Source organism: Panthera tigris, chromosome A2 (genome assembly GCF_018350195.1).
Source record: "Panthera tigris isolate Pti1 chromosome A2, P.tigris_Pti1_mat1.1, whole genome shotgun sequence".
NCBI lineage: Eukaryota > Metazoa > Chordata > Mammalia > Carnivora > Felidae > Panthera > Panthera tigris.
The window spans coordinates 105896331-105912834 of NC_056661.1; the positions used below are offsets into that span (position 1 = coordinate 105896331).

Genomic DNA, 16504 nt, shown 5'->3' on the forward strand with positions numbered 1-16504 from the left:
TCCCCTTCCTGGGTCAGTAGCACCGTGTTTTTTATATCATAATATGACTTGTGTTCCTTGATAATTAGTCCCCTGCAGTACCATTTTGGAACACTATAGTAAGTGAAAGATGTGCTTTGAGCAGTGTACTATTGAGGAAACACACACCCTAACCACTAAAATGCCCAATTCTTAACAAGTTGGATCATTTACCAAATTTCCATATTAAGAGAGTCTCAAATGATTATATATAAGGAAAAAACAAACCAGGAAAAACACAAAGAATCTGATTCCAAACTGCATCCCCTATCTCTTAATTATGTTAGCAAACCAATCAACAAACATACCAAAAATCAACCAGGTTTTTACTAACCTACTTTTCGGTTTTCCGTCCCTTACCATCAGTTCCTGAGGAAGCAAGAGAGGAATAGCCCTGTTTTCAAACGGGCAGGACTCTTAAATCTTCACCAGTGTTCTAAGAAACACTGTATTCTGGTGGGAAGTTAAAAGGGGAAATAATACAGAGACTAAAATCTAAGCTGGTTGTTTGAAAGACCACCCTTGTCAAACAGCAGCACGGCACACATGAGCATCCAATGGCTTCAAAGAAAATATCCGATTGATAAAAGTAAGCATACATAATACAGCAGACCTCCAAAGATGGAAACAAGACGTATTTGCTGCAAAGATTTGGGACACGTTGTGCTGTTGGGTCATGAGGAAGTTTCTGAGGACTCAGAACAAGCTGACAGTGAACCCCTAGGTTCCTTCCTTCTTGGTTATGCTGTGTAATGATGGGCTAATCACATCATCATTCAATTCCGTCTCTCTCAAACATAAGATCCCTGACCCGCCACAAAGATGTGGATTAATTAAAGATTTAAACCTGCTCTAAAATGCCCCAAGAGTGCTTACAAATAACCTACCATACACTTCAATGCACAAATATAAACCCATGAAGTGCCCCCCACACACACACATACACACTAAAAGCATTCCTGAGACTTTAATTTGCAAAGTTAACATTTAATTTGGGTCAGGTGGAATGAAAATAAGGTAAAAGTGAAAGAATGGCAATGCGCTCGCTTTAGCATGTGTACAAATGCTCCTTCTTCACGGTCCTGTGGTTTAACTCTAAGTTTCCTGCCTGCCATAGAAGGCACTGAAATTCCACCTACACCTGCAGAAAATAAACTTAGAAACTCGGGTATTGCAAAACAGGCTGACTGGCACTGCATTCATTTCCCTTCTCTTGCTTATTTCATTAGCCAAAAAAAGCAACAGAAATTATCATTAAGAACTGTCAAGGAGTGAATCAGAAAATTGTAACTTGACGTTAAAATAAGAAACCAGTTCACTTGTGAAGCCTTAAAAGGAAGTTAATAACACTTATACTAAAAGCTTTGTAAAGAATCAAGCCATTTGTTTCTACGATTCAACCCGATTCGAGCGTGTACTTGCCGAGGACTACATAAATACCAAACCCACAAGTGTCTCGCACCATTGTTATGAGGCACTGGACAAGGTAAAGGTACAGTGACTCAAGTAGCTGCTGGAAGAGAGTTAATGGGTAAAGAGAGCATGCTGACGGTTCTTGGATACAACAAAACGGCGTATAAGTGGCGGGAAACACAGAGAAAGAGAGACAGGGCTCCGGCACAGTGGGTTCAGGAACAAGTGCCAAAGGGCTGGCCCTCGGAACAGAATGAGCCTGAGGAAAGGAAGCAGGGTGCAGCCCAGTTGGCCAGAGAGCGTTCCCAGAGTGAAGTGGGGTGCCCGGCCTGGAGGGGGCTATTTGGAGAAAGGATCTGTTTCCAGAGCAAATCTGCCATTTATAACCAAGGGACTGTCATTTGTTGGCTAGAACCCTCCAAGAAATCCTCCTCAGAAACATACGGCTCCAGAGATTTTCCTGGGATTGGCCAGCTGGTGCTGTCCTCAAAACTCAGTGGGGGGGCAGTGGGAAAAGACCCCGAGCTTCCCTCTTATAGTTCCGGGCCGGCTGTTCTCAGTCTCAGATATTTGACTTCAAGTAGAGAAACTAAAATGGATTTGGCTAAACCATTCCGAGTTAGGTCACCTAAACACAGGCATCCTGCTTGTTTAGCAGTCACCTTCCCTAAGAAATAACTACTCCGCACAAACAGCCAACGACACGATCTCTGATGCTGGCACTCATTCAAAGTGTGAGAGCCTCGAGTGTCGAGAACTCTGGGAAGTCAACAGAAGTGGACAAAATAAAACTTGCTTTTCTTGTTTGTACTCTTTCTCCCTTTCAGTCCTGCACAATGTGCATCTGTTCAATGGCCCACCCTGCAATAAGATTTCTTTCATCTGTATTTACCAAACTGTTTACACAGATGCACATACCATTACGCTCTGACAAGGTCTCGAGTCTACGGAGTGAGAAGGGAAAGATCATAGGAAGCATTTCATAACTAGAGCACAAGAGGGCTTAGTGATGGAAACAAAGGTAGAAAAGATGTGGCTTCGTTTCACACTATAAAGAATGCTTTCATCTTATCCATCATCCCAAAAAAGATTGAACTGAACTTGAGATTGAGTCACATTAAATAACCTATAAAAAGCTGATCTGAGTGAGTATTCCCTTATCCTCTGAAAGTTGCCAGTGACACATCTTCTGGTTTCCTCTGCTGATCTAGAGGATTCCTTCAGCTGAGTTATTTTTGTAACGGTGTGTCACAGCCAGTTTGCACTGGCTTATTGTTAAATTTTCAGAAATACTGTGAGCCGATTGTTAAACACAGGATACTTAAGCATTAAATGATGTAAATTTATAACTTTTTAAAAAATCCGATTAAAAACAAAGGCAAGAAGTATTCAAAATGCATCTCTTGCTAATTGTTTCACTCTGTCTTGCTACTAATTATGTCCTGGAGGTTATGTCTATTTTATCTTTAGGGTAGAGATACTATGTAAAGGTCTGCTTCTACGCGATTCTGACTCTGTGTTTAGGGCTGTCACAATGATGGCTTACAGTTGGAACATTTATATCACAGATTCATCAAATGCTACAGATGGGGCCTTCTGGTTTTTCTCCCATTAAGCCTGTTGTTAAACATTTCCCTGCACACCATCGGCTCTCTATAATTACAAGGTAGAAAGGAAACGATGGATGCTATATAGTATCAACCTGTGTTTTAAGCTCTATTATTAAAAGTACAAAGGTACTCCTGTATTTTATTTGAATGTGCATGTATCTCTAGGAGTTCAGAATGTCCACCATGGCATCCTCCCTAGCTCCACACTCTGGTTCTTGTCTTCTTTCTAAGAAATAATAATTCGGTCTCTATCTCTTTACTTTGTATTCTCAGGGTCCAGGGTCAGGCACTTACTGGCATTAAATATTCATCACTTGCAAAGGATGGAAAATAGTTTTAATCAAATAAGTTCTATTCTGCAAAACTATGTACAGCTAAACCATTCAATCTAAGGTAAAGAACCTAATTCCATAAGCCACCTACTAAAATTAGTCTCCTAACTTTATAGAACAAGTACACACATATGCTCATAAAAATGGGATGATCTGATTTAAAGTTTAAGTGAGGCAATTTAATTCAGGCAAAGCGAAAGGGAAATGCTCAAATGTCAGTATATAGATTAATTTTCCACTTTAGCAACCAATTTAAATGTTTATAAAAGGAATGTTTATAAATGACCTTCTCCACAAATTATTTCTAACTATAGACAAAGCAAGCTCTTTCTAAAAATATTTTGCAAAGATGTGCAAAATTAATATGCTCACCTTAAATCTACCATAGGTCTTAGGAATTGGTGATAGAAATTGCCTCCAAGATGCTCAAAACATTAAACAATATATATACAGTATTTGCAGTTTTACCTGTGGTCCATGGGGTAGCTGCTATCTTGTATGGTCTGCGATGGAGGGAGGTGAGCTGGGAAGGTGCGGTCAGGTTTTGGAGTGTGAGTGGAGTTTGGAGACGCATGATGTAGTGGGGACACTGGGGTGCTGGATGGAGTTGGGGGGTTGGAGGGCCTCATTCCCACTTGTGGCTTCTGATCATAGGCACTACCCAAGGAACAAAAGAAAAGAGAACATTGGTTTCCTTGGAGTGATTAAACACTTTTCCTTCCAACCCAAGAAAAGAAGAAATATATATATTATATATATATAAATATGTAAATATATATATATATATATAATATATGTATTAGGCTCAATATATATATGTTAGGCTCAAGTCATAAGGAAGTGAGAATTTAACATGTGTTAATTTTTGTCATCCTAAAACACATAATCTTCAGAATCACCACACACTTAAAGAGAAAATAGGATAATAATACATAACTTAGTATCAGCATAAATATAAAATGTGTATTTTAATACTTACACAAATAACCTAGTATATAGAAAAGCACTACGAGAGCAGTGGAATTAATGCTTGAGCAAGTTGGATAGATCTTTCCTAAATCGTGGCATGTTTCTGATATTGTCATTGTTCCATATTTACGTAAGATTTTAGAACAAGAAACTAACTTCAATTTCGTAAGATGGAGACCATTCCTGGCTTGCCTTTATTTTGGGTATAATTTAAGAAGACAATGCCTTTGCCTTATTTTCATTTTTCTTATATATAAAATAAATGATACCTGACATTTACTTCCTCACATGGGATAATAAAGAGTAATGAGGCAAATTAAAATGTCTCTGATATGGGGCACCTGTGTGGCTCAGTTGGCTGAGCATCCAACTCTTGACTTCTGCTCAAGTCACGATCTTAGGGTTCCTGAGTTCGAGGCCCACATCCCTACTTGGGATTCTGTCTCCCTTGCTCTGCCCCTCCCCTAATTGCACGCGCGCATGCTCTCGCTCTCTCTCTCTCTCTCTTTCAAAATAAACAAAAATAAACTTTACTTAAATTTCTGAATAAGGAAGACAGTTTGAGGCTAAAATAATATTTTTCTTTCAAAATAGTGATCATCAAGACATAGTTTTTCCTTTTTTAAAAAGAAACATTCTTTTTGGATTAACTTATGTAATAGTTTATTCAGTCGATACATCTGTACACAGAATTATAGCCAAGCACAAAAACACTTCATAAAAGTGTAGGAGGGTGTGCTGTATAAGCCCACTGGTGGTTTTAAAGCAAAGTCAACAGGACTCGTATTATGTTTGTTTCTACCTATACCCTTTACCAATATTTCTGAATGAGAAACGACTTCTTTTACAAACTAGTTTGCCTGTCCCATTCCCATGTAAGGAAAAAACTGACACACCCTCTGCCCTAGGACGCTTCTTTTTCCCCCCACAAAATACTGTATTGAATTACATTGTTCATATGGAAATGGAGGTACTAGATTTTAATCTATAAATCACTGTGGAAATTATTGGTCCCCAAGAGAAACCCGAAAATATTCATGTGATTCATTTACTATTAATTTATGAAAGTCAGATATGTCATACAAAGCAGTAATTATTTCATAGCCACACCTGTGATCAACGCTGAAATGGAACAACAATTCTATATCTACCTGGTCCATTAACTTAAAATTCTTCATTACGCTAAGTAATTATTCTGTGAAAATGTAGCACTCTTAAAGAGAAAATGCAAAAATTAAAAAACACTATAAATAAAATTCAGATTGATCAATATTATTTTAACTGAACTCGGTAAGCTTTAATGCCTTCTACGAGATTTTTTTTAATAAAAGTTTTGCAGTTTCAAGTGAGCTGGCTCATAATTTCAGGCTCTGGTGATCCTCCTAGAAAAACAGACATAAGAGACAAGTTTGCAAGAACAAACAGCAAGAGAATATCCCAACATTGGTCAGCTGCCATCAGACTGCACAAATCTGAGTTTCTTGAATTTTATATATCTTGGATATAACATTACATGTTGCGACTATATGAGAATAGAGAAGGCTCCTTTGGATCGTATGTATTTTGAACCTGAATCTATGTAACTTCTATAACTACAAATATTTGTAATCCTTTTTTGTAACTTTCCAAATGAACTCCTTTTAAGAAGTAAGTATCTACTGTAATTGAGAATAATGATACTCAATAGACAGTGCCAACTTTTCCTTATGCAATTAGAGGCCAATATGAAAAGTAACAGAATGCAATTTACTGTGAAGGGTTTTTAATGAACATATATGTTATGAAATCTTCCAACAAATGAACAAAGTAATTTTACTGCTCCACCCTTTACTATCATCAAAAAGAACAACTGGCTTTTTAATAGATAATAGCCTGTGCTGAGCCTTATAAAATTCTAACTTTATTGCAATTCTCCATGAACACATCTTATAGATCATCTGCAAAGCCTGTCAGTAACTAATGTACTGCTCACACCTGCCAAATGTTTCCTTTTTTTTTTTCCTACAGACTCTATCTAAAGTGCATAATGCATTCATTCTAATGAGAACTTTCAATAGCTGTTCACACCAAGTAAGACCCTCTTTTCAAACCCAGGATGCATCGCTACAGCAGAAAAACAACTAACGATGTGGATGAAAATTATTGCTTTAAAATGATTCTCCAAGTGTGTGATCAGATGGTATACAGTTCTTCAGAGTTCTGCTAAACACATTACCTAATTAGCTTTGTTACATGCTGAAGATAGAACTCATAAAATATAATCTGAGACTTTATATTTTTCTGGACTTTTTGTTTTAGTAAGAACCACCACCCTCTCTCTATATATAAATACACCTGATTGCTTTACCTGACATTATACAGGCACTTTTCTCCATAGCTGAATTTAAAGGGCTGTTCTTGACTGCAGGCAGAACCGAGTTCTGAACATGGACTGTGGGGTTCTTTCTTGATTTTCAGTGGTAGGCCATGAAAAGCCACTAGAAAACAAAACAAAAATACCCACAAAAATGAAGCCCAGTTAGAAATTAAGTACAGTAATCTGTTCTACTTCTCTTGGTTGAAATGACCATAACATTTCATATTAACTTACATAACAAAGAAAAATCACATTTAATGAATTTCATGGATGAAAAGATTATAGAGAATCTCTGTATACTCTTTTTCTGCTTTTACTGTATAACAGAATGCATGCTTGAACTCTCTTTCATTACTTCAAGTGAATCAATTATAATTTACTTAACTGATATTAACAACACTAGAAGCTCAGTTTTCAGAAAGTTTTAAAAACATTGCCAAGAAATTTCTAGTGATTAAAGAAGAAAAAACACAACTGGTTATCCAAGAATTAAGTGAAGACAGGAACATAATTTTAAGCATTACTGAAAGGAAAATATCTCAAACCCATCAATAATATTGGTTTAATGGAATGATAACTAGAGTGGAAGAAAGAAAATCCAAGTGCAGGTCCCATGGTAACTGATGATAGTTTGGGCAAAATTTCACCACCTTTGAGGCCAATGTTCATTTATAAAATAAAGGTAAAAGTACCTGCCTATCTGCTTACCAGAGTAGGAAGATAAAATGGGAAAAATATCTGAAAATTATTTTTCACATGCAATCTACCATAAAATAACTCTTCTATATCTAATGATATTGTCTCCTTTTTTGTATGACTTAATGGTTATACTTATATTCATCGATGCTTAATGTATTACAAGGATCCTATAAAATATGAACTCTAGAGGAAATATGTTGTGTGGGAAGAATCATAGCTTTAAAGCCAATAAACAAGTAACACTATATATATTTTTATTCTTGTATATGAAATTGAAAATTGGAGATCCTATTAGAATAATTAAAGTGTTAGTAATAAATGAAAAATTGGTAAAAAGATAAAAGGATTTTATTTTCATATACAATATGCACAAATATGACTAATTAAGGATAAACACAAGAAAACACACATTCTAGAGATTTATTGTAACTCAAATGAGAATTTGAATTAAAACACAATATACTGGGATGGTTCAGTCAGGGAAGCATCCACTCTTGAAGTTGTCTCAGGTCCTAATCTCACAGTCATGAAATCAAGCCCTATTTCAAACCCTGTGTCAGGCTCCATGCTACACGTGGAACTTGCTTGGGATTTTCTGTTTCCCTCTCTCCCTGCGCCACGCCGCCCCCGCCCCCCCAGCTCATGCATGTGCATGCATACTCTCTCTAGCTCACCAAATAAATAAAGAAACATTACAAATTATTAAGTCTGTCTCTATGAAGACATGATATGACAAGAGAAACTTCATGGTTTATGACGCCATTCAATCTTGATTGTAACATTACAGCATTATAAATGTGCACTTGTTTGAATGTCACATATAATTTAACAATTTGATACCAAGAACTATCAAGCTATGGGCAAATACATGCTGTTTGTTTGGATATGTACATAATTTTGACAGAAATCTTCAGTGGTGGCTCAAGAACCACCTGAAACATTGTGGAATCTACATTTGCCAAAGAAATAAATAACTTCACCTAAATTAGCTGTCTAAGAAAAACTTAACAAATAGTAATAAAATAATTTCACTGGGAGGTCTATTTCAAAGTTTTTTCTTGATGTGCTGTGAGTTTAATATGCCTATTCAATGTAGAGAGTAGAGGAATAGAAACAAAGGAGAAATTACGTGCATTTTCAAATGTCAAGAGTACTCATGTTCATTAACTTTATGAAGTCAGAGGGTTATAATTTATTAACCATTCAGATAGAAGACATTTAAGAACATGAGGATTTGTTAGGATTCTAATTTGAAAAGAACATCTATAAAAAGGCAACTAGCTTGGAGACAAATAAGTCATCTGAAAATGGACTAGGTATTAGATATTTAAGAAATTATCATTAATTTTATTGGATGTGCTAATGCAATGGCAGATAAACACAAAAAATTTAATGTGAGAGATTCATAAAGTATTTACAGAAAATAATATGTCTGGGATTTTCTTTAAAATAGTCTAGAAAAAATGACGTATGAGGAATGAATCAAATTAGAAAAATGTTGATAAATGTTAAAAGCTGCAAGATGGGTAGGTGGGAGTTCATTACATTATTCTCTTTACTTTTAACTAAGTCCTAAATTTGCACAAAAACTTCTTTAAACACGAAAAAAATCTAAAAATTTAAAGTAACACTGTATAAGAAAATTATTTGCCTGTGTTTGTGTCTATGTGCTACTTCTCAGAATGACAAATATTGTATGATGCAACCATTAACCATACATTTGTTGCATTCTTAACAAACAGGTTTCAACAATTTATTACTACTTTGAACATATACAGTAAAATGTGTATCGCCAAGTTTAGTACTTGGGATTGTGTATTGGGTTTTACATTCTCCTAAGAAAAAAGGAGTAGTGACACATCAGGAACTCTATTTGTCACATTCAGAGTAGTACCAAATATTCATACCTGAGAAATCAGATATAATTCATATGAATAAAAATACGTGAGGCCTCTAGAATAAATATGTAGTATGCACAGTTCAATGTATTTATCAAAATATCAGATATATCAGAGACTACTATATTCAATACTAGTATATTTTTAAAATCTTTGGGACTTTGAGGGAGGATAAGGTTAATGAACAGGACACTAAAAGCATCAACCATAAAAGAAAATAACCTACAAAGTTTTCTTCACTGAAATTAAGAACTTCTCTTCATCAAAACATTATTAAAAGATTACAAAGTAAGCTACAGTTTCCAAGAAGATGTTTTCAATAGAAAGATCTGACAAAAAGCTCGTAATAAGATTCGTTACAAGTAAGACCAAACTAATGACCCAATTAAAAATGGGCAAAAGCATTGAACAGGCAGTCCAAAAAAGAAGACATCCAAAGGGTAAAACAAACAAATGAACAACAAAAAGCATATAAAAAAGGTATTCAACATCTTTACTTACGAGCAAAATAACAAATGAAACCATATGAAATTATCATACACACACTAGAATGGCTAAGCTGCAAAAGATTGACATTACCAAGTTTTTTTAAGTTTATTTATTTATTTTGAGAGAGACAGAGAGACACAGAGAGAGAGAGCATGAGCAGGGAAGGGACAGAGAGACAGGGAGACAGAGGATCCCAAGCAGGCTCCATGCTCTCAGTGCAGAGCCCAACCAGATCATGACCTAAGCCAAAAGCAAGAGCCAGATGCTGTGCCCGGACATTATCAAGTTTTGAAGAAGACCTAGAGCAACAGAAACTTTTATATAAGCTTCTGACAGTACAAATTGATATAAACGCTTTGGCAAATGTTTTGGCAGTATCCCCTAATGCTCCAACATAAATTTACCCGGGACCCAGTAATTTCACTCTTAGGTGTATACCCAAGAGAAGGCACTGCATATGTTCACCAACTGATATGTGTAAAAATGTTCATGGCATCTTTATTCAAGATAGCAAACTTTGGAAAATTCAAATGTTCAGTAGCAGGAAAATGGATAAATAATTCATGGGATATTCATACAATGAAATACCATGCAGGAACAACAAAGAACAAATAACTGACACATACAGAAATATAGATGGTCTCCTAGATGCGAAGGTGTATAAAAGAAGTCAAGCACAAAAGAGTATGTAGCAAAGGAATTTCAAGAATAGACCTAATTAACTGATAGTGAAAGAATTCCCTTCTATTGGTGGATAGAAATGTTAATTACCAATAAAGGGCACTAGTAATCTGCCACAGTGCTGGGAATATTTTATATGTTGCACGGATTGGTACTTATAAGAATAGATACATATGTAAAATTCACCAAACTGTGCAGTTAAAATTTTACATCATAATGAATGCATATCTCAATTAAAAGGTTAAAAAATATGAGAGGTGTCAAGCAATGCTACACAACTTAAAATACTTGAATATGTCTGGCCTCCTGTTCCAGCAGAGATATCTGAGAATGTGATCTTGGATGTGTGATTTTGTTTTTAACTCCATAGGATAAATCATTCCAAATGAGTCAGGCGAGGAATGACAAGTCTGGGCTACTATCAGGAATGGCTGCTAGCATAACAGTAGCGTCCTATCAAAGAGTCTCTTGATATCAACTTAGAAAAAAAAGTAGGATCCATCTTAATGGATATACTATCTGGAGCCCTATTGCTTTCAGACTGGTTCCATGAGCTTCCTAAATTGACTTTATTATTTTTTTTGATGTTTATTTATTTATTTATTTATTTGAGAGAGAGAGACAGAGTGTGAGTCAGGGGGGCCAGAGAGAGAAGGAGACACAGAATCTGAAACAGGCTCCAGGCTCTGAGTTGTCAGCATAGAGCCCGATGTGGGCTTGAACTCATGAACTGTAAGATCATGACCAGAGCCGAAGTCAAATGCTTAACCACCTGGACCACCCACGTGACCCCTTCCTAAACTGACTTTAGATGAAAGGATGTAAGGCTCCCCACAATGCGAGAAGAGATAAGTTGATCCCTAAACTTAGGAGGTACTTCTGAAAAACCCAGGGATTACTTCCCACACCTCATATGTTATAGGTTGAATTGTGCCTCCTCCAAAGTTCATGTTCAAGTCCTAACCCCAGTACACCTCAGGGTGTAACCTTCCTTAGAAGATTAGCTAAGATGAGGTCATTAGGTGGAATCTAATCCAATATGACTCATGTCATGTCCTTGTAAAAAAGGAAGAGTTAGGATATAGAGACCCTCACGCAGGACAAGGCCACATAAAGATGAAGGCAGAGATAAGGTGATGCTTCTCCAGGCCAAGGAGTGCCAAGACTGCCAGCAAATCACCAGAATCCAGGAGACAGGCATAGAACAGCTTCTCTCTCACAGCACTGAGAACGAACCCTACCAACACCTTCATCTTTCACCTCAAACCTCCGGAATGGTGAGATAATCAATGTCTATTTTTTAAGCCACTCAGTTTATGGTACTTTGTTATGGCAGCCCTAAGCAAGCTAATATACCACTCCCAGAAATGACAAGTCACTGAGGCTGGGATATATATCTGGATTCTGTATCTTATAAAAATGTCTAGGTGATTCTCATAACTGGGCTAATTTCAAATCCACTGTGATGCTTGGCCATACCTAGATCCACTGTGTGCTGCATTGAAATAAAGCCAATCCTAGAGAAGACTTGAGAAAAAAAAAAAAATGAAAAGAAAAGAAAAGGAAAGGAAAGAAAAAAGAAAAGAAAAGAAAAGAAAAGAAAAGAAAAGAAAAGAAAAGAAAAGGATCTAACAAAGTATTTCTATTCAGTAGATGCCCACACTTGAGGATTTTCACGGGTTCTCTACATCCAAAAGTTTAGGGCTCCCCTACTCCTAACATAACTCCATAACATGAACGTGTCTCTAACACGTGCGACGTGTGTGGGCCTCTTAATCATTATGGGCCCTCGGAACTGTGATTTTTTTTCTACTCATAAGCCAAATAAGTAATCCAATGAATTTGAGTTGGCTAGGATTATTTTATAATTGCTGTGAGGAAAAAAAGAAGCCAACCTGATGATCTCCAACATTTTGCAGAAAAACCGCATGTGACTTCATTTTCCTCATTTCTACTTCCCTGCTTCCTAGAGATTCTATATCACAAAAGTGACTTCTCTTATTTATTCTTAAATAAGAAGAGCACAGAGACTCCCACCCGAGCGGGCTGAGCCGAGAGCGTGTTGGGTATTTCATCACAGGGCTGAGAGTCTGAGCGCCTGCTAACAGGCAGTTTTCCAGCTCACTGGCACAGGCACAAGTGAAAGCAGCACATTCATTTTGTGCAATTTGCTTTACCTTCCCACATGGAGTTGGTGCATGTAAAAGGCTGTTAAGTACTAAATTATTCCTTATCAAATCACCATCATCTGGAGTCATGATCAACACTAATTAAATTACTTTCACTGAACAGGGCTCCAGCCTGCTGCCGAGGCTGCTAGGTACATTTCGTTTCGCTTACTGTACTGTCCTCACTGGGTCTGAAACAGTGAACGACATGCATCTGCATTGTTTGCGGTTTTAATTAAAGTGAATCTTTCCTCCTTCCAGGGTATCAAACCGGGCGAGTTAACTCCTTCATGTCATTAACAAAGAAGTGACAGTTAGATTTTTATCCCTGCCTTCGGACAGTTAAGAAATTTATCCAGGAAATCTGAAGTCTTCCTTCCTCAGGTACTCCTCAGACGCATTTCCATGCAAACCTTTATGGCCCCCAACTCCTCCGCACAACCAGATCTTTAAGAGGAGAAGCAGAAAGAACACTCAAGAGATGCATCTTGCATTTTTTTCTTGGATGGAGGCTTGACCTTTAAAACCACATCTTAAGGCTGACTAATGATGACTGAGTTCTTCTAATGGTTACATTTAAGAGCTCCAAAATACCAAGACGTTTAAAAGTACACTTCCAAAATAAACTTAACCACTTCCTAATTTAAAAGTTTACTTGGAGTTATGGTATTCATCATAAAGTCTTGGATAAATTAATAATTGCTTTCTTTTTTTTCATTTTTTTAATGTTTATTTACTTTTGAGAGAGAAGAGAGAGAGAGAGAGAGAGAGCGCTCATGAGACAGGGAGAAGCAGAGAGAGAGAGAGAGAGAGACAGAATCTAAACCAGGCTCCAGCCTCTGAACTCTCAGCAGAGCCCGACACAGGGCTCGAACTCAGAAACTCCAAAATCATGACATGAGCTGCAGTTGGACGCTAACCAACTGAGCCACCCACGCTCCATTAGTTGTTTTCATTTTAGAACTATGAACATCAAGGTATCATCTTGCTTCCAGTTTATTTCTGTCTACACTCTAGAACAAAAGCAAAATCTTGCCATCATTCTACTGGAGCACAGAAATGCCCTCCACCTTTCCAAGCGCAACAAGGCTGATACATAACCATGTATTACATTCAAATTACATTTCAACACCTTCAATTATAGATGAAGATAATGAATTTAAAAATTTACTCATAGGAGAATAATTTCCTAAACAATCTTGACATTGGAACATTTTTGTACCATTAAATTGAAAACAGAACATGTTTGTTATAACAGACTACTTCATGTTAGTACAGAGAATAAACAGTTTAATCTACAAATTAAGTTTCTATTTCTATAGTGAAGATGATGATGTCTTCTGATACATTTAAGAAAGATAATATGTTTAACTATAGATGGTGACTTAGTGAACTGTGGTTGAATTTAGAACTGTGATAAAAACCACTTGCTATAACACTTTTTTAAAAACCCTCAAAATTTACACAGTATTACCAAGTTTTCAAAGAATTGTCACCTACTCTATTTGATTCTCATCATTCAAGACAAGAATATCTTTATTATACCTCCCACTTGTGCAAAATTTTTTCAAAAGGCATAAAAAAGCTAACCTTAATACCTATCCAAAGATCTAGGACTGATTTACAACAGGATAAGAATTAAGAGCCCTAGAATGTTGGCTGTAACTTTGAACTCTTGAGCATATAATTCAAATTTATTTTGAATAAATACAAGTATGATTTCTTTCATGCATAAGCACCATGGTAACCGCCTATCAGGTGTTTCCTTATCCATTCATTCATTCATTTACTATGGCCCAGACACTACACCAGGTGTTGAGAGGGAAACTGAATATAAACCTATAGAACAAAGACGAACAATAAGACACAGTCTTACCCATCAAGAACTCATAGAAGTCCAATTAGAGCTTTAGTTTTTTGAAGTGTTTTCTCTAATACAGACTTTAGCCAGTCTCCTTTAAGTGTGATTAATTCTCGTGTGTGCAATACATGTTTATGTATACATGATCTTAATAATATATTTGTGCCACTTCTATCTAAAACACTTCTCAGACTATTCATGCTTACTTCTAGGCATTCTACTTTGTTTCAATTTATTACTGTGACCAAAAGCATTTAAAAATTCACACCCCTCATACTCCACTGAGGAAAAATGCTGCTATCCAGCATCTAAAGCTTCCCCTAGAGTCTGATAACCAAAATGTCACAAGTGATGGGTCCCCTTCTATATGTGGACAGTGGATATAATTACAGTGATAAGTTGCCTTGGCTCTGACCTTTCACTCTGCTTTCCTCCCAACGCTTATCATAAGAGTGAAATAGAGTAGCAATTTCTGTGAGTACAAAACAATTACTCTGGAAAGAGAAACCTACCACATTTTTAATTACTTCTTCACTAAGTAGAAGCATGTCTTCAAATCAAATCTGTGTGTTTTTTTACAAATTTTTCACAAATGTAGTTTTTAAACAAAAACTACCTAGGAATACAAAGCTTTATGAGAGTCTCCTGACTTTGACGCTGAGATTTCTGATCCGCTCAAAACTTCTGCTTTAGAATAGTCTACTGTATGATGTTCCAGAACAGGGGTGGGCAAATTACAGTGCATCGGTGACACGTGGCTTCCCACCAGTTCTGGTAAACGAAGTTTTATTAGAACACTGTCCCACCCAATCATTGAGGTATAGTCTAGGGCTACTTTGAATTATAATGGACAATTTGTGACAAACCCTATGACCTGCAAAGCCTAAAATATTTACTGTCTGATCCTTCACAGAAAAAAGTTTGCTGACCCCTGTTCTGGATTATGGTCTACAATGAAAGGAGAAAGAAAACATAAAAATGAATGGCTAGAACAGGAACACCTGCTACTGATAGGGTTTAGGTAAATTAGTTAACAAAGGCCATTGGATCTTCCTTTATTAACGCTTTGTTTACACTGACTCTCAAAACCAAGCGTGCAGCCTTATGCAGCCAATTTACAGGGGTATACACAAACAAGATGATGAAAAATTATATGACACTGAGCCTCTAAAACACTACAAATTTATGTCCTTTGAGGAATTTTAAGGCATTTACATAGACCACGGGTATGTATAACATATAATTTTTTACACTTGTCTACAAAATATAAATGAGAAAGTCAAAACAAATCATTGTGTGGACACTAAAATGCTCAAAAAAAAAAAACAAAAACAAAAACAACAATCTACAAATTGTTGTTAATATGTAGATTATGGCTATGGCTCTTGGCCATAGCAGCAAATTAAAAATGACAACAACAACAAACAAACACTCTGTAAAGATGGAAAAAAGTAAATGGTATACATAAATTAGATTATTTCAGACCAGATACAAGCATGGCATGAAAAACGCATGCAGGTTTTTATATAAATATATGTAGTTAGGAATACACTCACTAGATGAAAAGCATTCACTTAAGTTAATATCATTTCAATTTCAGGTGATAAATGGGTGGCAACGACCTCAATTAGTACTCAGTTAAATTCCAGAAGCAAAGGGTAAGGCTTGTGTACAAAGAAGGACAATATTGTCACATGCTCCGTAAATCCGTCTTCCAAGACACACAGAAAAACAGAGGGCACTTCTGCCGCATCTGAGCCTCTCAAAGATTCTCTTCCAGTACATTTACCTCTTTTAAGCCCTCCCCACCCCCGCAGTGTGCACACACGCTCACACATACACACACCAACATCCATTACTAAAGGGCCTAATCTCAGATATCAGCAGAGTGCCTTTATGGGGCCATTAAACCCTTTCTCTTGTTTACAGTGCCTGAAGAAAGATGTGAATTATGTCTGTGACAAAACAAGCGATAACATTTCAAAACTGCTATCAAAATGCAAACTGAAA

At 36.6% G+C, this 16504-nt stretch overlaps 1 protein-coding gene across 6 annotated transcripts in view; it reads right to left on the reverse strand.

Annotated features, from left to right (window-relative positions):
- Positions 1-16504, reverse strand: part of ETV1 (ETS variant transcription factor 1) — a 92943-nt gene that overhangs the window by 36730 nt on the left and 39709 nt on the right. For all 6 annotated transcript variants that reach the window (XM_007089095.3, XM_015540652.2, XM_007089094.3 and 3 more), the window contains 2 exons: positions 6690-6819; positions 3842-4030 (listed from right to left, as the gene is read on the reverse strand). In XM_007089095.3, coding sequence (XP_007089157.1) covers positions 3842-4030; positions 6690-6819 — 319 coding nt within the window. The remainder of the gene's footprint in view (positions 1-3841; positions 4031-6689; positions 6820-16504) is intronic.